Here is a 23,502-nt window from a genome sequence, read left to right on the forward strand (position 1 = left end):
GTGCTTTTTCACAATGCTTATAGGATGTTATTATGCAGTCCTAAAATATTACCCTGAAATGATATTTTCTTGTACACATCAACAGATGTTTAGAGGCATGTAATTGATCAGCAAGACACAAATCATGAACATTCAGTGAATATATTAGAAACAGTTGTCCTTTATGGGCAGCCTTCTGTAAAACAGTAACAGGTGCCTAGGAACACCAAGTTTGCAGAGCACAATACAGTTCCACTCCTGTAAGGACACATTTTGTCAAGCCCCAGAAAGGACCAGTGGAAAGCAAAACCAGCTTGTCTTTATTTATAAAATATGACTTATTAAAAGCAACACACCAAATGCAGGAACTCACCTCTAAATAAGAAACAGCAACATCACATGTTTTATCTTCTTTTATTTGATCCATGCGTTTATAAAGTGTCATCATAGTTAAGTACATGACTCCAGGATCTTCAGGAGAACCTAACATTGTATGCGTCTTTCCAGCTCCTGTTGCACCATATGCAAGCACTGAATTTTCCCCACAAAAACAAGAAAGTAAAAATAATTTATTTGTAAGCTAATCAGGAATGCAAAAGTTAAATGAACATTCAGAGACCTCTGTCATGCTGCACAACTGTTTCATAAACAGATCAAGGTTCTTACTTAGGCTTCACCTTTCACATCTATAATTAGAGAGAGGTGTTTCAAAAAACATTTTTAAGTTTTCAGTTCAAAATTCATTCACTGACATGTTACATGAAAATATTATTTACTTACTCTCATAACCCTGAGCCATCAACTTACTACTGATAGCCACTTCATTTCCTCACCACATTCCAGTAGCCAATTAAAAAACCCCAAGATCTTAAAGAGCTCATAAAGTAGGTTACCACACACTCAGTGACACAACTGCTTCTGCTTGAATAACTCTATAGGACTCCCATTAGCACATATATTTCAGATAAGATTCCCAAGGCTATTATAACCTTGACACAAACTTCTTTTAAAAGGAGTAGAGCTATCCTAACTTCCATATACTAAAAAGTCAGCCTTTCATACCTATGAATTAAAACACAATGCTTTATTTCTATCTCAGGCTTTTTTGAATGCCTCTGCAGCCATTGGATACAACGGTAGAAACTTTGAGAAATTTATTGAAGTTTTTTAATTAAAGAAGATAAATAGCAAAGTTACCTGTACAGTTATATCCATTTAAGAAGCCATCAATTAGACTTTTGGTAGTGTGCTCAAAAACTTCCAACTGGGATGAACTCTCATCAAAAATGGCATCAAACATAAATTTAAGATCTTTCCTTTGTCTTTTGTTAATGTCCCTATGGATCAGTCTCTTCCTGTTAAAGAAGCTAACTTCTTCCTCCTTTGGGTCAAAGACCAATACATGCTGGTCAATAACATGGACAACCCTGCTAAAGCTGCCCTGCTTTTCCTTTTGGGTCTCTGGACGGACACGGACTACCACTTTCACATGATTACAGACATCTTCTTCCTTAGCAGGAGTCATCCCTTCTGTCCCCCAGCTTCACTTCGAAGACTTTCAGATCGAACAGCCGAATCTTTTCTGCAATTGACAAGATAGGTTTTATTTGCAATATAATGCCTTTTACTCTTTCAAACAGTTCACACATTTGATCAGGCACCTATTCTGGATCCACCCACCACTTGTCAGTGGACTGCTCCAATGGCAGTGCGACTTTGGAAAACACTATAACTGGCCTGAAAGGTTGACTTAATTCAGCACAGCTTTCAGAAAGCCAACTAGCACTTCCCCAGTAAACTCTTAAGTTTATTTTAGAATTTAAACTACTAAATTACCTACATGCTTTCCTTTATAACAAACCAAGCTTTCAGATGAGATATCTGATATTTCAGATTTCTGTAGACCAAAGCGAGTAGTTTCTTTGTTCTTCAGCTGAAAGAGGAGCTGCCTATGTTGCACTCCCCGGCTTATTGATATAGTCACGTTGCACGTAGGTTTAAGGAGAGCTAAAGCGGGATTTACGTTAACGTGCCTTGCATGGGATACAGTAACCGATACCAAATGGAATTTCCTCTAAATAGCCCATTTTTGTTGTTAACAGGGCTGTTCGTTCACCCTTAGAAGTGAGCGGTAACCTACACGGTAAACGCTCTCAGTGACGCTTTTGCCGCTCCAGGGCCAGCTCTCTCAGCCGAGCGGCCCCCGGCCGCGGCGTAACCGGGACACGGGGAGAGGGAACACCCGGGGCAGGTGAGCAGCGGGGCCGCGGCCCAGGCCCGCTCGGCTCTCTCGGCCCCCTCCTTACCCCACTGCAGACAACTCTTCCACGGGGCATGCTCCAGGCTCGGCCCTAGGAGCCAGAGAATTGCCCCTCCATGCCCGCCACAGAAACGCCTGCCCCGGCACACGCCCTCCGGGCCGCGCCCACCACCGGTCTCACCCCGGCATTCACCCTCCGGGCCGCGCCCATCCCTGGTCTCACCCCCGGCACTCACCCTCCGGACCGTGGCCACCGGTCACGGTGCCCGGTCTCACCCCCGGGCCGTGCCCGCCGCGCACTCACCCGCGGGCCGCGGCCGCACCAACCGCCATCCACCGGCCGCCGAATTCAAACACAAGCAGGCCGCCCTCCTCGCCTTCTCATTGGCTGCCTCCCGTGACGTCAGCAGAGCGACGGCGCCAGCGGTAAGTGCGCGGGGTCCGCGGGGCGGCGGCAGCGGCAGAGCTCACGGGAGGGACGGGGCGCGCTCGGCCTGCCGGGCCTGCCGGGCCTGCCGGGCCTGCCGGGCTGCCGGGCGCGTGGTCGCTGGGTCGGTCGGCCCGCGCGTCCCGCCAGCCCGGCTTGGGCGGGGACAGCCCACAGCCTCTTCCTCCCGCACCCCGCCGTGGGGCCTGGCGCGGGCCTGGGTGCGGGCTGCTCACGCTTCTCTGGCTGCCTCTGATAAAAAGTGTTAAGAGGTGGAGTTTTTATCCTCACTGCCTTTACCTTCTGCTTTAGTAGAAGTCCCGATCTTCAGGCGGCAGCCTGCAGTTGTGCTCGAGTGCCGCTTTAGACGTGTGGTGTTATACGTTTTTTGCTCACTTCTAAGGAAAAGATCTCCAGTTGTGTAGAATAAGGGTGGTTGTAAGCAACGTGTGTCTCTCGTGTTAACCACACGTCTTGGGCTCGTACCAGTGTCGGTCAGTGTGAGTAGGATGGTGGAACACACCTTTAGTGGTTTAACCCCAGCCAGCAGCCTAGCCCCAGGCAGCCGCTCCTCACGCCTTCACCAGTGGGACTGGGGAGAGAAGGGGAAGGGTAAAAAGGTAGAAAACTTGGGGGCTGAGATAAAGAGAATTTAATAGGGAAATCAAAAGCTGTGCAGACAAGCAAAGCAGAACAAGGAATTAGTTCCCTACTTCCCACGGGCAGGCAGGTGTTCAACTATCTCCAAGGAGAGCAGGGCCCCATCACAGGTAACAGTTACTTGGGAAGACAAATGACATCACTCCAAACATCCTTTTCCCTCCAACTCTCTATACGGAGCATGATGTCATTTGGTCTGGAGTATCCCTTCAGTCCAGTTGGGTCACTTGCCCCAGCTGTGTCTCCTCCCTGCTGTGTTTGGCAGAAATCCAAAACACAGCCCCATATTAGCCACTGTGAAAAAAATGAATCAAATTAACCACCCCAACCAAAACCAGCACAGCATACCATGGTAATATGTGTGTTTTCTGTAGACGCACTGTGGTTTGTTGCAAAACCTCACATCTGTATGTCTGTTCAAAGTTAGAATGATATGCACTTTCAAACTTAAAGTAGGGGGAATTACTGCCCAGATGAGGCTTAAATTATCAGGAGAGTAACTTTCTCAGCCTATTCTTATGCAGGCAAAATACTGGTAGCCACTGGCAAGGTAAATTCAAGAAAAGCATGTATCTGATAGTGAAAATAATCTGCTTATTGCTTGAACATGACTGATTTGTAGATAATATTGAAAGTTCTGAAAACGTTTTGCTGACATGACATCTATAAAGCTGCCCAGCTTGGAATGTGTATTGCTTTACCTATAGCATTTCCACTTTATTATTTAAACAAACACACTATTTCAAATACTTGTTTGAAAGTAATTCCTGACATCTACTGCTCTTATAGGTCGATCAACTCCAAAATGTTATCTCAATATCTGTGCCAAGTTTGCAAATGTTTGTTTCTGCGCAACTTGAAACTGGAGTCAGTAAAGGTGGCTAGTTTGGCCAGAAGGATCCATTCTTCATCAAATAAGCTTTCTGACTCGGAGTCAAAGGAGCAAACTGTCCAGAAGTGTGAAACTGAAGAGTTGCCTCAGAGTACAGAAAACAGTAATTTTGGAAGACTTCACATACCAGTGATGCTGGAGGAGGTTGTTAATTGTTTATCCCCCCAGCCAGGTCAGGTGAGTTAAATGATTGATTAACATTTGTGATCCATTAACAGTCCAGCAGAAAAATTCGTGCAGTGTAGGGATAACTTTTGTTTAGAGAAATAAAGGGATGCTCTTAAACAATCAGTTGTAGCTTTTAAAGGTTCTAAATTGTTTTGAAGTTCGAATTAAGACTCTGTATTCAAACTAATAAAGTTCTGGTGTCTGTATGCCTGAATCCCCAGGTAGGTGGTATTTGTTAAAACTGTTGTATTTGACTATTCTGTTGCTTTTGTGCTTGTCTTTCTGAATTGCACTTGTGTATTCTTGCGGTTATGTTAATTACTCATAGTAGTGGGAAGTTCTCATATAGGGTTACGTCATCAGTTTTTGAAGAACCCTCTTCCTCTTGTATAAGAGGCGGTAAGTATGTAGGTTTTAAAAATGGTCATCGTCCCTTGTGCTGAGACAGTTATTTCCATGGTTGGAGGTATTTCCTTAAGATAACGCTTTCACTGCATGAGGTGTGCTGCAGAGGTACTGTAGGTATAAAATGGCTCTGTGGTACCAGAAATGGTTTAGCCTCATTAGCATGGAACTAGTACAAGCCTTCATATTTGGGTATGATACTGTAAGTAGTGTGCTTTTGTTATCTAGGCTAGTTCAGGTCTTTACACTGCTGTATTGATATAGCTACATAACATGTATAGTCCAAGTATATGGTTACACACGTCCTTGAACAAAAATGATACACAGTGAAATGTTTTTTGTCTGGGTGGTCTTACTATTCATTTGAAAGGATTTTTTATATAATGTAAATTCTTAAATAATGTTCACATTTCAGATACTTTCATCTGGGATGTTAGTGCTTACGTTAGCTTCATAGAATCTTACTAATTTAGGCCTATCAATGTGTAGTTTTACTACAAAGACTGAAACAATAGATAAAGAAGTAGAAAGGTCAAAGTCTGTGTATGTTTTTATTTTTATTTGAGAACGGCATCATCCAACAGTGGCAAGTTTGAGGTGGATTCAGTGATGAAAAATTTGCAGTCAAATCTTGTTGTGTTGCCTTGTGTATCATTTTAAGTCTTTGAAGAAACTGAAAATGCAAATAGTGTTGATACATGTTTGTCACTGTTGTACCGAGGACGGCGAGAAGAACGACACAGAATTCAAGTCCAGGACAAAATGGGATTATTTAATTAATTACAAACTCGCTTATATAACTTGGTTTGCAATAGAGGAATGATATGATTGGCCCATTGATCAACCACCTACCAGAGTGATTGGCTAAATGGTATAACACCCATCTCCAAAATATTTTTCCCAGTATACCAAAACATTTCTGCACCTGCGAGATAGTTTACAAAATCTGAAATCATTTCCCAGCTAGTCTGCATGAGAAAGGAGACTTTCACAGGTGGCTGTAGAAAGCTAGAAAATTTCTCTGCTAGCTTTTTAGTATCCACACACATTAGCATACACATTGCTCTTGTATGTGTCCTACTGTTGAAGATACCTAAATTAGAGAAATACATAAGGAACTTTTAGTTCAGATTTCATTCTCATGTCAGAACGATGGTGACGTTTTCACACATTAAATGAACATATAAACTGTGATACACTATGTGAAATATTTTTTCCAGTTGTGTAAGTTTTTACTTAGATAAGACGAGCCTGATGAAGTGACTGTTCATTAAACTCTGTTGATGTAGAAAAACCTTACCTGGAAACAGAATTTGTAAAAGAAACTGTTCAAGGTTATGAACTTGGCAACAGAACTTGTAAAAGAAACTATTCAAGGTTACGAACTATGGAGAGTAACTATTACTGCCCCTGAAGATTTTTTTATAATTTAAATATTTATGGATGTAAAATAGCTTATTATTGGGGTGGGATTTTTTTCAGGTCTGTGTATACATGGTTTTGCAGATTCCTAAGCTAGTAGTGAACCACTAATGACTGCTATAAGAGAGCCCAAGTGTGTTTACCTCAAACAGAAGCATTTATAATACTGCTAACCTGTTCAGCATGACTGAAACTGGAAACTGTTCAGCACTTCCATTTTTCTTTTTCTGTATGTATTTGCAGCACTTTCTGAAGCCTTTAAAAATAAGTAGTGTGCAAAAGGATGCAATGTGTCAACTGAGTTTTGCTAGTGTAAGTGAAAGTTTTAACACAGGTTGAGACATTTTCTCACTAACCTGAGTGGTGGTAATCAGTTTGTATTAACATGGTTATCAACTGTGAGTGTCATATAAATTAACATGTTTATAGTCATGACAGGGAGGTCTATGAACACTTTATTTTGTGGGCAGGAAAGGTAGTGCTCTGATCTTGAATTTAGTTTTTCTGCTTTATTCTCTCCTATGCACATAAAGATTTCCTTTACTTAGCTTTAATAGAGTTATATTCTTTGTTATAAAATAGCTGATTTGGGCCTCTATTTCTTCTTGTGTCCTAAGACAAGGAGTTGCCAATATAAAGAAAATCTAATTAGAAAGATGATGTTCTCCCTATAGTTATGGTCACTGAATGGGATTTTCATTTTACTTATAGAGGTTCTTACAAAAATAAATTTTACTTAAGAGTGAGTCACTGCTGAGATAAAATGTTAGTGCCCTCCTACTGAATATTCTTGTTGACTGTGTCCTTTGGGAAATCTGTTTGTCAGGAGTTTGAGCAATAATACTTCCATTTATCTTTGAATCTTCTTTTTATGCCTTGTTTCGCAAAGTCCCTGTAGTAGTCCTGTCTTTGAAGCAAAGACTACAAATTAGTTTTTACTAATCTACCTCACTTCTCAATGAAAAGTCTGTTGCAGTAAGTCCACACATAAGTAATTTCCTCTTTTAAGTTTACTGTATTGATTACACTACATTTTAATCAAGTGTTGTTTGCAAATACCTGACCAATGTTTTTGCAGTTGTCTGGACAATTCTCTCTTCTCTTAAAGAACCCAACATATTTTAAATCAATGTGTTTGGGCATCCAGAAACATGTTTCCCCAGTTTTCAGCCTACTTTTTCCTATTTTTTTCCTTTGCAATAGTCCCTTGTCTTTTAAACAGAGATGTGGATCTTTTCCACACACTGTGGCTATAATGTTAAGTAAAATAATTTAATTAGTAGTGAGTTGTATGAATGCCAGAGGATGAAACTCTGAAATTTTAACTGTTCTTAATGAGAATCTTAAAGGTTTTTGAGTTGGGAAGCTCTAGGAAATGATAGTGCTCCAGCACCAACAAATACTTCTATATATAATATTTAAACTCCAACTGGAAGAAAAGCAAATATTGTGCCCTTCTCAGATTATATGGGGAAGCCTGTAATCTGGTGACATCTATGGTTTTATATGATTGATTTTATCTATGGTTGAGTGTGATCTAGAAGAGACTAAAATGGCGATACTATAAGGTCTGCTAATATTATTTGGTTTATGATAGTTCTAGAATTTTTTTTTTTAGTATCTGTAAATTAAATGGTAGGTGGTCAAACTTGAGGTGAGAAACAATGAATGAAACCTTTCATTTTCTCCAGTGTTTAAGTGGTTCATCAGAAGCAGTTATTAGTAGATGATTTTTTACCTCATTATGTTAATTTGTGTCAAAAAAAGGAAGGCAGTTAATTTTCCCCAAAGAGATCTTGTCTGACATCTTCTTGAGTTAGCTGGGACTTACTGTGGATATTTCCCTTTTGGTTCTCCATAAAGTTATTCAGATTATTTTTGCTACTTGACATTCATTGAAGAAGGTATCCTCTTTGTCTTGGAAATAACATGTTATGCCTAGTTTCTAGAAAGAGACAAGTATTTCCTGAAAACATGCAGCTTTGTCATGAGCTTTCCTTTTGCTCTTTCGGGTACATATTGCTTTGTTTACAGGATAGTTACTATTTTCACACATCCAAACATCAAATGATTCTTTTTCAGAAGGAGTGTGAGCATGGCCTTCTAAAATAACAGGAAGGAAGTATAAGACATTGCTGACAGACATTGTTCTGTTGTGAATGAAGTGCTGTTTGAGCTCTGGAGTTCAAGTTTGAAGACAGTAGCTTTTCACCTCCTGGAGGTTCTGTTGCTCTGTGGGATGTTGATCTGGAGCATGGTCATTTCCTTCCTTTTCTGCAGTTAGTTAGTCAAGTAATAGATGATGCTTGAAGGAAGCTGAGGTAGACTGCTGGTGTGAGAAAGCAGAGGCAGTTCTAAAATTGTTGTCTTAGTTTCTGTGTATTCTTGACCATATATCAGTATTCTCTTTCTGCCTTGTACTGAGTATAAGTGCTTTAAGGCAAAAATAACCTTTCTCTGTACAGCACCCTGCAGAGAGGACTTCTGTTTTGTGACAAAGGTTTCCAAGTACTGTGGTATATAAATAGTTATATGTCTGTGCTGGTGACCAGGGTTCTTATCATAGTATCTCCAAAGCTATCTGCAAATAATTTATAACTGGAATGACCTGTTTACACTAGAGGTTCTCAAAATTGAAGTTTTCTGCAGGGTGTCCAAAGTAAACAGGAATTGAAAAGGGATCTGGAAAAATTAATTCTGAGTTCTCAAGTTGTTCTCTGAGGTTTTTTGTGAAATGCAGCCAAAATACCAAGTTTGGAAGGGAATATTAATTGCATCGTGATGTAATTAATATTCCCTTCCAAATACTTGTTTCCAAATACTTGTTTTGGAAAAGCACAACACACACATGGACATAGTAAAGTTTTCATTGTTTTAGCCTGTTTTTCACTGGACTTGTAAAATGAATAAGGTGACATAAAGCAATTGATTTCCATAATGTTCTTTATTGTAGAAACAGCTATATTTTTTTTTTTTTTGGGAAGCATGCTGAAAATATCTTTCCATATGCAAATCTTATGGGTAATTTTTCTCAGTCAGCTGCACAGTGATCTCTGCAGTGATTGTTGTAAAAAAGGAAGATACAGAGACTTGTGAGAGTCAATAACTTAATATAGAGTAATTCTGAAAATACTCTGGGAGCTACAGAACACACTTTTTTTCCCATGATACTTGACTGTTACTGAGGCATATTGAGAGTTATTTCAGTTGATCATGTAGTTCCTGTGTATTCTTTCTGTCACTCTTATCTTGCCTGATGACCTGGCTGCACATATTGTAAATTTGTGGAAGAGGCTAGCTGGGCTTCAGATCACAGCTGTGTATGGAACTGTGTAATAAAATGTGTATCGAATGTGTATATATGCAAAGTGTACTTCTTTTTGGGTGTATCTAATAGGAAACTAGTTAAATGGATTCTCAGCAGATAGCACTGTTTAAAATACTTGGCTAAAATCATACTTTAAGAGGGATTTTTTAGTGAGGTTAGCATTTGAAGCTAGTACATGAAAATGGAATGCATTTTAAAAACAGTTTTGATTAAGATAGTACTTCAAGTATTTATTATTATTTTAAATAATAATATTGTCTGGTTTTATGATGGTAGTATATATATGCAGATTTGAAAAAGCAGACCACATTTGCGTACATTCCTTGACTTACAGCCAATTGCTCTGCTGTGACATGCAGTCAAAATAAAATGTAGTAAGTTAGAAGGAGTATTATTTAACAGTGTAATGCCAACAAATGTCATACATGTTTTACAGTATCTGCATCTGTGTGAGTTCCTTCATAAGATCAGAGAGGAAAGAAGGGGACTGGGAAGAAAACAGGACAGGAGGTGGTATTCACAAACAGCTTGCCAGCTGACGAGGCAGAGAAAGACAGTCATGCTCTTCAGTTGTCTTGTTGTTTTGCTGTCTTCTGTAGTGGGCCCTCCAAAAATACAGGGACCTTAGAGTCCTTATTGACAGGTGACTTAAAACACATGCCATTTATTTGAGAGCACTGCATAACTGTTCTCTATGTTGAAGCTCCTACTGTTGAGTGATTAGACTGCGGTACTGGGAAATGAAAAATGATTTGAATCTGAATGTTGGCAGGATATGAATGAGGCATGGTGAAGAAGTCCCTTCAGATTTTACATTTTTTCCTTCAAGAATTTGGTCTTTAGAGAGAAAATAACTAGAATACTTGGATGAGAAGAAGAATAAGTTGATGGCTACAGCTGCACAGGAAGGAATCTTCAGGTTGTAGTTCTTGTGCATCTGCCTGACCACTTCATCTTCCCACCTGCATCATGGCTCTCTTGAAGGCATGTCTAAGTGTTATCAGCAGCCACAAGTAGAAGAGCTCTCACCAACTTTGTTCTGCATCTTTCTCTATTGCAGTAGAGGAAGGAAAGCCTGCAGCTGCTATATCCAAAGAGACCAGCAAGGGAACAGGGTCTGCCTACTGAAAACGACTCTGCAGATGTGCAGATTTCGTTTTATGGTGATACTGGGCTAGCTTGCTGTTACGGTTTCATCACATAACAAATGATAGCGCTTCAGGAGACTATTTAAGATGCTGTGTTATAATAAAGCAAGATTCAGTGCTTTCGGGTGACTCAGCTTGTAATGACGCTGTATATGCTCTCCTTTTCTGTTGTGACAGCATTAGTCTTTGCACCTCTTGGGGAAAACTAATAAAATTCACCAGAAAGTAATCTAAGCCCTTTAAATTTTAACTTGAGTGAGCCTGTGTTCTCAGAAAGGGTGATAATTAATATATGTAGCTACTCATTTCCTCCTCATCTAGTACTGTGTGTCTTTAGTCAGCCTTTTGGCTAAGCTTTCTTATTAAATATTTGAATTTGAGTTTGCAAACAGGAATGCAGACTTTTTCTATCACACAAAACATTACTAGCAATTGAAGATCACAGTTGGAGTATGGGAGATATCTGCAGGTTTTGTTTTCTTACTTTGTGTTTTATACTGTTGGGAGTAGTTTTGCACAGAATTGTTTTGGATAAAGAGGTGATTAAAAGGTTAAGCTATTAAATTTGATGTTTAAACGGGTATCTGAAGTCATGCAAATATATGGTCTGATTTTTTTTTAATATTTTTTCTTTTTCCCAGACTTTCTGAGCATGCTATCTTCATTATAGTGATGTTTGCTGATGCTCAGCGTCTTGGGAAAATACTTTTCTAGTAATTGTGTTTTAAACACTGAAATAAATCAGTATTGTTTCAGGCTCACTCTGTATAAAAATAGTATTATTTAATGTCAAATTGATGTAGGAACCTGGGAGCCAAAACTTATCAAAAACATGTCCATGGCTTTTTTTGTGTTGACTTACCATAGATAATAAAGAATTAGATTTTTACTTGAGCCTTTCTAAAATTTTCATTGCATCTTAAATATCTCCTCAGTTATAATTGAGGAAGGAAGTTTCTTATGAGGTAGCTGAGGAAGTCAGCTTTTTCTTTTTAAGTCTGATGATTAGCTGAAGTCATTCAGACACTGAAATTTTAATTTCCTATGGAAATGTTAATAATGGTGTGCTTGAGTCATAACGTCATTAAATCTAATTCCAGACAACATTACTCTTAGGAAAATGAGTGAAGTAAATAATGCATAGTGAAGCGAGGTTTGCCAATGCTGTCTAAAAGCAGGTGACAAAGGCAGGTGGTGGAGGTTTTTGTTTGCTTCTCTTGCCTCTTATGCAAGAGCGAAGGGGGAAGGGGCTCATCTGTGTTCTCTTGCATGGAAAAAACTTGCTCCCAGTAATCTTTCTGGATGTTTCACTCAGCTATGTGAAATGGCAGTGTTTGGCTGCAGGTTTCTCACTAAGCAAGGAGTGCCACTTGGCATACATGAGAGGGTCTAGGACATGGCTCCCTTTGCTTCTGGATGTGTGAGGATTAGAGTGGTTTGCCAGTGACTGGACTTTTGCTAGGCTTCTGTGATGAACCTACAATTGATGACTGAGAAAGATGTCATGTACTTTTAGATAAATTGTAGATGTCTTCAGGTGATGTATTCCAGTATGTTCTGTGGAATCAAGACCACAAATTAAGATATGAGGCTTTAGAAATAAGTGAAGAGGGCAAAACAAAGAAGAGGTAAAATACCTTTTTATATGTTTTCATACAAAACCTGTTCTTTGTGTTCATATGTTGTTTCATATTTAGCTGTAATCGGAAAATTGAACCCCTGTGAAGAAAATACATTGGAAATTATTTTGAGGCATTAAGTGGTTATGATTGATGGGTGCTTCAATATATGTTCATAGCAATCTTTTTTCTCCTCTATGTGAAATGATGAAGAGATGGTTGGTAGTGAAAGTTACTGCAATTCTTGGATATGCAAACTTAGGGATTTTACAGATATTTAACTCTATACTAGTATAATTTAGTAGCATCCTCTGTTAGTGTACCAATCTGATGAATGTGAAAAATGGGAAATAATGGTTATGTTATGTTGAATTGTTGAATAGACCAATACTGGAAAATCATTTTATATTGTACTTAATACATGATCTGAGAAGGTTGTTTTCCTACAAAATGCCAACTATTAATTTATATTCTCTTTGTGATGTAGATTGTTAGACTTGGTGTGTAAACAACTTTTTTATCATTCCATATTCTGTCAAAAGTACTTTCGGAAAAAATTAGTCCAGTTATGTTTTGGCTATCAGTCCTTATTTTCTTAAATTACAAGTGATAACTTTTTATGTAGATGAAAGATGTGTACTGTATAGAACTGATAGGAGGTATCTTTTGCTTGCAACCAAAATTCTTCTTTGCTGTGTACTTAATTTGATTTTTTCTTTTTAGTAGGTGCCAGAGAAAAACAGGTTTTATGGTGTAATATATTACCATTAGCAAAAATACAGAACTGTAAATTTTCACTTTTTTGGTCAACTTTATTTTCTGGCAGGTCATGTCATCCTGCATAATGCCTTTTAATCCCTTTATAATATTTTCACTGACAAGTTCAGCTCTTGTGTTCTTGAGCAAGCTTTGAATGGAAATTACGCCTGTATAGATCAGTAGCTGCTCATAATTGTCATAGTGGTGTCATCAGTATCATCTTACTGGTACTGGGTCTATAGATTTGTATAAAGCTTGTTTACCTTGTGTAGGTTTAAAACATTTTCAAGTTTACTGCAGGGAAACCCGTAATGAGGCTTTGCTCTACAGGGTAACCGTAACCATTTTTTGCCACAGATGTTTTTATTTTCCAGAAGTTCATTTTTTATTCCTTTTTATTCCTTTTTATTGTTAAGTAATTTTATGTTACAACATGTCAGTATTTCGTTACTGATTGATGTTGAGATGACATCAGAACATACAGTCATATAGTAGGTCATCTTTCATTTTTAGAGTTCTTACAGAAGTAACAGAATGCAAATGAAAATTGCAACTTTTCAGGATGGGAGTATAGCATATCTAGGTGTCTATAGACCATGTGTGATTCACTGGATTTGTAATAATATTTTCCCTTCTATGAGGCAATGATTTTGAATAGATGATTAAAAATCAAAGTGCTCTAGTTTAAAAACAGAGATCAGGTATGTCTGGTTTACTTTATGAAACTGAACATATTTGCAAAATATTTTGAATTCTCATAAAAGAAAGCAAAGGTTATAAGCATGCTAAAGCCTAAATACTGCTTCTTACTAAATTGGAATAAAATAGTATAAAAATGCAAGAATATCTTGGTCTCTTTGACCTCTTATTTTCTTAGTTCTAGGATAGTTTTTCTTATTTGCATGTGAATAGCAGCAAAGTGAATGTTTTAATAATGTTTTCTGCTGAAACTTTGTATAGTTTCTTAGTTAATTTAGGGAAATAGTTAGAACTCTTCCAGCATTTCTGTAAAAGTACATTTCTCTACTAACAGATCTTTGTTGCCATCTCACAAGTAACTTAGATATCATGTATCACGATGCCAATGATTTTTATCAATGTGGTTTATTTAACATAATTTTAAAAACCTTGCCTGTTGTCAGACATAAAACAAGGATAGTGTTTTAATTTTTGTATATTTAATGGAAATTGAGGACAAATTCTTGGATTGTTGTGCAAAAATTAAAATATAATCCTTTCTGTACATGGTTGATCTATGTGTGTATTAGGTAGGACATAGTTGTAGGTGCAATAAATAATTTTGAGATAAATTGGGAGGATACAGGATACTTACGCATTTTAAGTCACGTCTTGAATCAACCAAAGAAACAGTGCTTAGAATGGAGAAATATAATGGAAATTTGTAGAATACATGATTTGGACTTGGTCGGGGTAGGCACCCTTTGATTTTTAAGATTTAGTCTGAAGTCCTTGTTAAATGGCTTTGAGAAGCTGCACATATTTCAGCCTACATGACTTACATTGATTCAGCAAAGGTGAATAGCGGAGCAGAATAGAAGAAAGCTTTGTGGAAACTTTGTTTTCTCCTGTTGGAGTTTGAAATGCTGACAAGGAAAAAAAAGATCTGCAATTTCTAACTCTTCTAATCAATATTTTTGCTTTAGCAAAAGTAGTTCTAGATTTAGAATAGTTCTAGAAACATGATCTAATTAAATAGTTTAAGTTTTGATAGATGCCATTATCTAAAACCAGCAATATTGCCATTGCGAGTTTGGAAGCGAACGTACATAGTGTATATTTTGTTTGAAGAGAGAATGCTTATCTCTTTTTTTAATGAAGAATTTTGTACATAGGTAATTGTTCAGCAGGATTGAATGCTGACCTCTGCTGGCATTGAATTTGTAAGCAAACTATTATCTAGGGAAGGTATTAGAAAAAGAAAATGACCTTGGAAAATGGTCTGGAGTAAAACCTGCTGGCCTTTGTGCAGGGGCCTGGACAAAATGGTGGTTCTGTCCTTTGAGAATCTCCTTCCACTGGCCTGTTCAGGTAGATATAGCCAGACAGTGCTGGGGAGATAAACTAAATATGTTGTTTTGTTCTTGCAGACTGACATGTCTTATATGCTATTTACTATTGAAACTCTGCTTTGAATTTAGATTTTTGTCTTTTGAATTATATCCCTACAACCTTTGAATCATTCACAGATTATAGATTAATTCATTCAAAGTCATTACACAGAATTTATGTTTACAGCTCTCTTATACAGTAGCACAATAGTATTGCTTCTACTTTGCAGAATTTAGAGGCAAGAATACAGAAATTATGCTTTGGGTGCCTAAGCAGAAATGCCTCTTTTCCTGGTTTTTCGCATTTTGATTTAGAGCTGTGCTGCACGTTGGAGGGACATCCACTTGCAGCTGTTGAGGTCACAGTGTGTCTGGGAAGCAGATCTGAGTTTCTGAGTTTTACAGACAGAAAAATGAGAAACACTGTGACCTACCTGCTTGGTGTAGTGACCTTCTGAGAATCACAGGAGCTGGGTGGCCAAAGTTCCAGTGTCCATCTATCAGCTGAGTGCATTTCTCAATTACTGTGTTGGATATTGCAATTTCTAGTGTTATTTCACTTTTGGAAAGAAAATTTAAATTGAAGTGGTTGATTCATTCATTGGGATTTGCTGGAAGAGCCAAGCTGAACAGAAAGCCAGTTAAGTGTTGTGCTGCCACTGAAGGAGACAAGTCCAGCATCCCTGCTCCTCCCATATCACCATCTCCCTAAGCTCCTGTTCCTCCCTGACTTTTGCAAATCAGTTAAACACACTAATATGTCAGAAAACAATACAACTTTTTCTCCTGTTTTAGTGTTCTGGGCCATGTTTAATTGGCTTATGGAATTACACAGTTAAGCACCTGTGCTGAGAGAAATGAACTACAAGAGGGAAAACACACATGAGAGAATAATTCCTAACTACTCCTACAGCTAACACTTAATGTCTTGTGCAACCATAGTCTTAGTACCAATCTTTGGTAGGTTGTTGCTCTTTGACTTTGCTGTGAGAAGGTGACATATGCCTGTTCGGAGTTACAACTTTTTCACTTGTTAAAAATTAATGTTAAATACTGCGATTTGTAGGTTCTAGTATAGTTCTGGAGAAAATGTGCTTTAATTTAAAAATATCTGTTAATTGCAACATTTGTGCTCATTTTAACCCTCAGGAGCCTTACCTGTTCCTCCCTTTCCTCAGGCCTAAAATAGAACTCTTACGTTCTTACGTGTTAAAGGCTTAACACATATCCAGCTGCACTGGATATGCTGCTCTCTCTTGACATACATTCATGCTTCGTCTTCCTCTTCTGGTTGTGCAGCCACGGAATGAGCTCACACCAAAACTGTCCTTTTCCTTGCATGTTGTTTTCAGGTGAATAAGCCTATTTAACCTGTGAGAACAGGGCCAGTGTGCAGCTAGAGCTGAAGATGATAGTGAGCAGCCATCTGTTTTCAGAAACAATGAGCTGTTTGCATCAGCTGGTACATACGAACTGAAGGGCTTCTCAACAGGTTGTCTGTCTTGAGTCTGGACACCTCTCATCTACTCACCTCTTTGATTGCTTGCACTGTGTTGGCGCCATCATACCACAAGCTGAGAGCAAGAAATACAGCTTTCCTTTTCCAGGATCCTGTGCTTTCAGCGTTGGCATCACAGCCTGAGCATTCAGAAAGAACAACTGGGACAGAAGTCTTACTTTGAAATCTAACATGTATTTGGAGGTCCATGAGAGTATCAATAGAAGACTCTTTCACCCAGGATTATCTTCTTGTTATTTTCGTTGCAAAACTTGAAAATGTCATTACTGCTCTAATGTCAGTACTGCTTAGTGCAATGGTAGAATTGTTATAACTCAAAAATCTAACCAAAGATTTTTTCTTTTTCCCAAAACAGGGAAATGACTGAAGACATTTTGTCACTCTTTCCCACCCCCTTCCATCAGCTGATGACCTTACTTCTGACAGAAAAAAATTCAGCCTTCAGTTGTTAAAGTCAGCCAGGACTCTTAAGTGACAGAAAACAGCATTTTTCAATGGTAGATATTTTTATTTATAATAAATAGTGCTACTTGAGCAGCTTGTAAAAAAAGAAGGTTTAAAATGGGCTGCTTCAGCTTCAAACTGTACAAAGCATTATTTGTATTTTGATTTTTTTTGAGATGTTTATCTGAAATGGAGTTGAAACAGTGCTCCTGAAAGTCTCTCCTTCAAAAAGCCTACTTGAGCAGTTGTGTCAGTATACACTTCTGGTCATCTAAATATAAAACAAGACTTTTGCTAAGAAGGTCAATGTAACTACTTTCCTTTTGATCTTGCATCCTTGTGGGTGCCTGGGTAGTTCTGTAGGAAAAGTTTTACTGAATGAGTCAGTGCACTGAGTCATAGGCAGCATGAAGCCTGTAGTGCTGTAGACTAACTAATTGGTAACAGTCTCAAATGTAATTAAAGCACAGTTGTCAGCTCTGTGTTACTGATTGACATCCCACTGAAGTATTTTGTTTTTAGCAACTTAGATTAATTGTTCTTTTCTGTTAAAATTTGTGTGTTTTAAGAAGTTGTTTCTGTTGACTAGACCTGCCATTGCCACTATCTTTTACTATCCCCTCTGATTTTTATAGTACTCAGTTTGAATTTTTTCCCTGTGTTAGGTCACATATTCAGTAATTACGCTTTTTACCATGCCTGTGCATTTACAGATGTTTAAAGTCCTTTGAGGACTTTTTAAAGTTTTCGTCATTAAGAACTGTCCTATTAATACTGATTAATGCTTTTTCACTCTTCCTAAACTCTTTAAAGCATCATTCAAAACTTTTTAAAAATCAAACTTAAATATATTTTTTGTGTTGACTTGCAGGTTACATTTTAAATTTTGCTAGTTTTCACTTGTATTGTGCCCTGTTTTATAATAATAAATGGCTTTTCTTTATTCCAGTGCGTGGCCACCATCTCCAGGTGATGGCAGTGGTTTCCAATATCATTGGAGCCTTTCTTTCTCCTGTTCTTCAGTTGCTTTGTGTGTGTGTTTCTTACCATCATGCAGCTTGAGGCAAAGGGCTCTATGGGGGATGTGGGAGGACATGTCTTGAAGCTGTCTCTTCCGTTAAGGAAAATAAAACCACCTTAAAGTATTGGGAGAAAAGCAAGGTTTTAATTTTTTTTTTTGGTCATTTGCATTATTAGAGAAAGCAAACCTTGCTGGCTTTGTGCAGTACTCCTGCTTGTTCCCACAGAGAAAAGAGTAGTGAAAACATGAATGGATGGTTGCAATTGAGTTTCTTATTTCTAAAAACCACCAAGACAGTAATTTTGAACTTTAAGAAAGGTGCATGCTACTTCCATATGTGATGAATACTGAAGCTGGGATGGTGAACAAATGTCTTTTTAGAGATTGAAGGAGGTAGAGGATTCTTTGATTATATATTCTTTTTCTCTTGAACAGTTTTTATTCTCACTGAAGCTCTTTAAATCTAAAGATACTGCTAAATCGCAAGACCATCAGTAACACAGCACTGGTTCACATCAGGAGTGTACCTGACCAGCTGTCCAGTCTCTGGCAGTGCCCAACAGCAGGTTCTAATGGAAACCTAAAAGAAGGGGATGGGAGAGAGTGATTATTTTCTACCTTGTAGTTCCTTCACCTGACAGCAGTAATTTAAGGACTTCTTGCAGAGGAAAAGTTGAGGGTTGTATTTGTATAATATCATTGGCATTATGTTTTTTCAAGTTTGATCTCTCTAAAAAATGTGTTAAATACTAGACTTCTCCCCACAATGTTATTCATAGTTTCAATATTTGCATGAAAGGCACTTTTATATCTGTTCTAATTTGATGCTTGATAATATCATCAAGTTCCCTGAGCTCTTGTATTTTGAGATAAGTGAATCATACCATCTGCTACAGCTGTATAAAAACAATGTTAATAGTGCTCCATAGAAAACTGCTGGAGCTTTCGGATGTTTTATTGGACCAGAGAGATGTGTCCTATGGGAATCCTTTTCCACATTTCCTATTTTCTTGTCTTCATCTAAGCCCAGTTTCATATAAAGCAGCAGTGATGGAAGGTGTTCTGTTCTCTCCCAAAATAATCGGTTGGCTCTGAGATTTGTTCTTTGAATTTGATTTTATTGTTTTTCTGGACTGTAGATTTCCCTCATATCAACTTTCTCCTACGAATGCAAGGCTTACTGATGCAGTTCTTTTTCAGTCTCCTTCCTTTTTAAAGGATTTCCTCCTTCATGGATTTTTCCCTTGTCTTTTATCTTGGTTTTATCTGGTTTTGCTCCTTTTCTAACAATTTTTTATGTTTCCCCATTTTACTCTTATTGTCCATCAAAGTGTTTTTGCATGTTATCTAAATTTTAAAAACTAATTTTTTAAATAGATTTATGGCTGTAACTCTTTAATGTAGGTATTTGTTCTATTTCATCAGTTTGTGAAGATGCTTACATGTTTTGAATATGGTCACCAAAATCATATGTATCCTAGAGACTAGCAATAAAATTAGTTCTTGAAGAGTAAAATGCAGCATATTTCAAAGCGTCTTTTTTAATTTGAAAGAAGCAGTAAAGATTTAAAGCCAAGCTTTCACCTGCCTTACAGCCACTGAGGAGAATAAAGCTCTACTTGGAAGTATTCTGTTTCTAGATAATATCAGATAAGTTTAGCTGAAATGGAAGATTTTTTTCCTGCTCTGTGCAGGAGATTTAAGAAAAGATTTCTGTGGTGGAGACTTGTAGCTTGGATTTTAAACTTAGTAATTTGGGAACTACTCTGTTGTGCAGTAGTTTTGGTGATAAAGTCGATTACTTTGTAAAATACTATTCATATAATCCTGATTATAGAGTTAAAAGTGGTGCTGGTTTCCTATTTGTTCTCATCCCATTTCTCACACACCATTAGCACATACATTTTTTGGGTTTTAGCACTTCACAATTCTTTGGATTAAGTTATTGCTTGGCAGAATCAGTCTGTTCTAAGTTGTAGTACTGAAGATGAAGAAACAAGATTCCTCACCTGTTAATGGCATTTTTGTATCTCGGCACAAAAGTCTGGAAAATCTCACCAGTAGCGGGATTGTCATTTGCTTTAGGTAGAACTTTTCAGGAACGTTTACATACACTAATTAATAAATCATGCCTTTTGAATTGTGTGGGACAATGCTTTCTTCGTAACACAAGCAAATAATTAATGTTGATAATATACTTAGTAGAATGCTTAAGTATTTAGAGGTTGTCTTCTGTGTACATTGACATATTGCATGTTACAGCCAATGGTTTTGCCTTACTGCAGTAGATGGATTTGTTTTACAAATGTTGCACAAAATTTCTACTGGATTACTTTGTTCTTCTCTGGAGAAAAGGAAAAAATTAAAATCATTAACTGGCATCAGTAGCACCAGTCTTGGAAGTATTTGTTAGTCTTTTATGATAGAGAGAATAACTAGCGACTCAAGACTTCATTTCAGCAAAGGTTATTAAAAAATTCTGTATTGTTGACCTGTCTCTGAGTGGGCATGAGTAAGTGCTCACAACCTGATGGAACTGGCATTTAGAAAATCCAGAAGATAAATTTTAACACCTACTAAGGCATGAAACAATTAAGGTACCAACTTTAGAGTAGTTACAAAGACTGTAACAGTTACAATAATTTAACAAACAGTCCAGTAAGTACACTTGGAAATATATTCTTAGTCCTGTGTTTTTTAAGGTTCTGTAAAGCATTTTCCCATACAGTTTAGGAATGTCATTATTTTTGCTCAGCAAGTCAGGTTGCTAGTTTTCTATTTGAGTAGTATATTAAAATATATGCATGCTAAAAGCAAAAGAGTGGAATACAATGGTCAAGTTATCAAAAACAACGACATTATTTTTAACCAAATATTAAAAGTTGTATAAAACAGTGATTCTTACCAAAAGCAGTGTATACCCATACTGTTTTTTTAGGAGCAAGAGCTCACAGTTACAAGTGAACATATCAAGCTAAGTTTAAAAATACTGCCCTGGTTCTGGCCAGAACAGGGTTAATTTCTGCAGTAGCCAGGAAGAAGCATGACTAGGATATGGAGGGTCTTCCATACCACCTCTTGTCACTGTTGGGGAGAGGCGGAAGGGACTCGCTCTCTTCTGGGAAGAAGGGGTTCCTTTGGGTTGAGAAAGCATGGTGGAGGGAGCTGTTTGGTATTCTCTGTTATCAGGGATGTTTGTCCACGTAAATAATTTCTTTTCTTATACCTTTTGTTATTAATACTGTTGCTGTTAATGTTTGTTTTCTTATGTTGTTGCTGTTTCCAGTAAATTATTCTTACCTCAACCTGTGGTCTTTACCTCTTGTGCCTTCAATTCTCAGTGCCTCTTTACCTCTTCTGCCTTGAATTCTCAATTCCATCCTGCCACAGCGGGGAGGAGAAAGAGGGAGCGAGAGAGAGCACCGTGTGGTTTTGGAGAATCTCAGTGTGGGTTCTGAATATGGGAGCACCATTCCTAAACCATGACAGCCATATTTGGTGCCCAGTGTGGGTCGTGAAGGATTGAGATAACAACAGATCTGCCCAGAGCCGGTTGGAAACAAGTTTGATCTAAGTATTTGCTGTATTAAGTCTGGAACCACTGGTCACAATGTTTCTTGGTCTGTTCATGTGGGTGTGGCACCTAACCCTATATATCTTTCCATATAAGCACTACATGCCCATCATGGAGCTCATTTTCAAAGCAGGAAGAGGGATCAGGATTGCTTTGCTGTGCTGTGGAATATCAGTCTATGACACGACATCAAGGGCAATTAAGGTATTTTGGGATGTATATGCAGTGCTGCTCTCCTGCCCTTACCTTGGGCACTACCTTTGGGAGTCCATTAATAATCGTATCCAGTCTGTGGACAGAACAGGGGAGGATAATTTTCCCCAGCCTTTTACCCCCTTTTCCTCCATCACGCCTGTTACAACAGCTTTTGAGACTTGAATTCCCTTTGGATGTTAAGGAAGGCATATTCTTGTTGCTAAGTCTTCCAGGTCTCCTCAGTGGGGTCCACACCATGCTTAGAGTCATGAAAGACATTTCTAGGGAGATTCAGAGATCTGCCCCAAGAGTGGATAGACATGAGTGGCATGGAATATGGGAGAAAATGGGTCATCTTTTGAAGGATTATTCTGCTCCTGTGGTTTGGAAGTTCACCCCTGAAAAACAGTAGGAGCCTGATAAAATGGCAGAAATATTTGACTGAAAAAGGCTGTGGTAATTCCAGAGAGGCATGAAGGTATGCAGCGTGATAGGCCCTGGCTACTACTTATCAGACACTGCCTGATACTAGTCAGCACCCTCAGGGAGGAGGAGGAAAGCAGAGCAACAGGAAGTATGGCCATTCAAACTGCAGCTGAACCACAGGAACAACCTGTGCCGGTAGCAGTCGCACCTATACAGACGAAGAAATCCAAGACCAAATCAGTTTGCCTAGTGAGGGATGAAGAGGAAATAAGGCCCTCAGGACAGGAGGAAGAGCTGAGCCAGAGGTAATTGCCTGATTCCTATCCCCAGGTGAACTGCAAGATATGCAAAAAGATTTCAGCTGCCAGTGACATGAGCCCCTGGTGACCTGGCTGCTCCAATGCTGGGATATCGCAACCCAAAATATGAAACTAGATGGTAGCCGAGCAGCTGGGGTCCCTGTCCTGGGATGCAGGCATTGACAAGAGGATCAGGAAGAGGACACAAACGCTCAGCCTCTGGAGGTGACTCCTGTCAAGTGTGAGGGAAATGTATCTTTTCAAGGATGATCTATCAGTGCACTGAGACAAGTAGAACACTGTGGAGAAGGGTATCCAGTCCCTGAGAGAATTAGCTGTGCTGGAGATACTCTATAAGGATTCAAATAATGAGTAGTCCCCTGTAAATCCAGATGAAATCCAGTGTAAACAAATAATGTAGCAGATGTTCCAGTGGAGTGCACCATCGCCATATGCCAACTGATTGGCAGTGATGTCATGGAAAGAACAACAAAGTGTGTATGATTTTGTTACCAATCTCCGGCTATATGAAGACTGTCTCCCTCTACAGGCCTGTGTCTCATCTGTGGAAATAGTGTCCAAGGACTTCTAGCAATTTAAAGAGGACTCAGAGCCATTTAGAAAGGAAATGTCCCATGCCCCACCAATACAGACCAGAGTCTCTGCTATTGGGAAGAAGCACCCCCTGCTCGAGAGAGAGAGTACACACCAAGAGGTAACCTGTGGATTTACCTGTCTGACCACGGAGAGGAAGTGGAGTGGAAAACCCTCCTCTGCCCTAGCAGCACAGGTATGTGAGTTGAGAGGAAGAAATTCTTCAAGGATAAATGCTGCTCCAGTTTCCTGGGGGCAAGTCCTCAGGTCCTCAGACAGAGTAAAAGGGCTGAT

The 23,502-nt window shown here is 38.6% G+C and overlaps 2 protein-coding genes across 3 annotated transcripts in view; one reads left to right on the forward strand and one right to left on the reverse strand.

The window, feature by feature from the left end:
* Positions 1-2,539, reverse strand: part of KIF18A (kinesin family member 18A) — a gene marked incomplete at its 3' end in the record, with an annotated part of 31,634 nt that extends 29,095 nt beyond the window's left edge. The window contains exons 1-3 of the mRNA XM_082283621.1: positions 2,476-2,539; positions 1,177-1,561; positions 353-510 (exon numbers count right to left, since the gene is read on the reverse strand). Of these exons, the coding sequence (XP_082139747.1) occupies positions 353-510; positions 1,177-1,504 (486 nt within the window). The 5' untranslated portion in view covers positions 1,505-1,561; positions 2,476-2,539. The remainder of the gene's footprint in view (positions 1-352; positions 511-1,176; positions 1,562-2,475) is intronic.
* A 121-nt stretch (positions 2,540-2,660) lies between these two features.
* The window catches only part of METTL15 (methyltransferase 15, mitochondrial 12S rRNA N4-cytidine), a 93,890-nt gene continuing 73,048 nt past the window's right edge, over positions 2,661-23,502 (forward strand). Inside the window, exons 1-2 of one of the 2 annotated variants that reach the window (XM_082284440.1) lie at positions 2,661-2,665; positions 4,116-4,395. In XM_082284440.1, the coding sequence (XP_082140566.1) occupies positions 4,132-4,395 (264 nt within the window). In that variant the 5' untranslated portion in view covers positions 2,661-2,665; positions 4,116-4,131. Of the gene's footprint in view, positions 2,666-3,979; positions 4,396-23,502 lie in introns of those variants that run through there. The other variant, XM_082284439.1, reaches the window with a different exon arrangement.

Source organism: Coloeus monedula (genome assembly GCF_965178545.1).
Source record: "Coloeus monedula genome assembly, chromosome: 6".
NCBI lineage: Eukaryota > Metazoa > Chordata > Aves > Passeriformes > Corvidae > Coloeus > Coloeus monedula.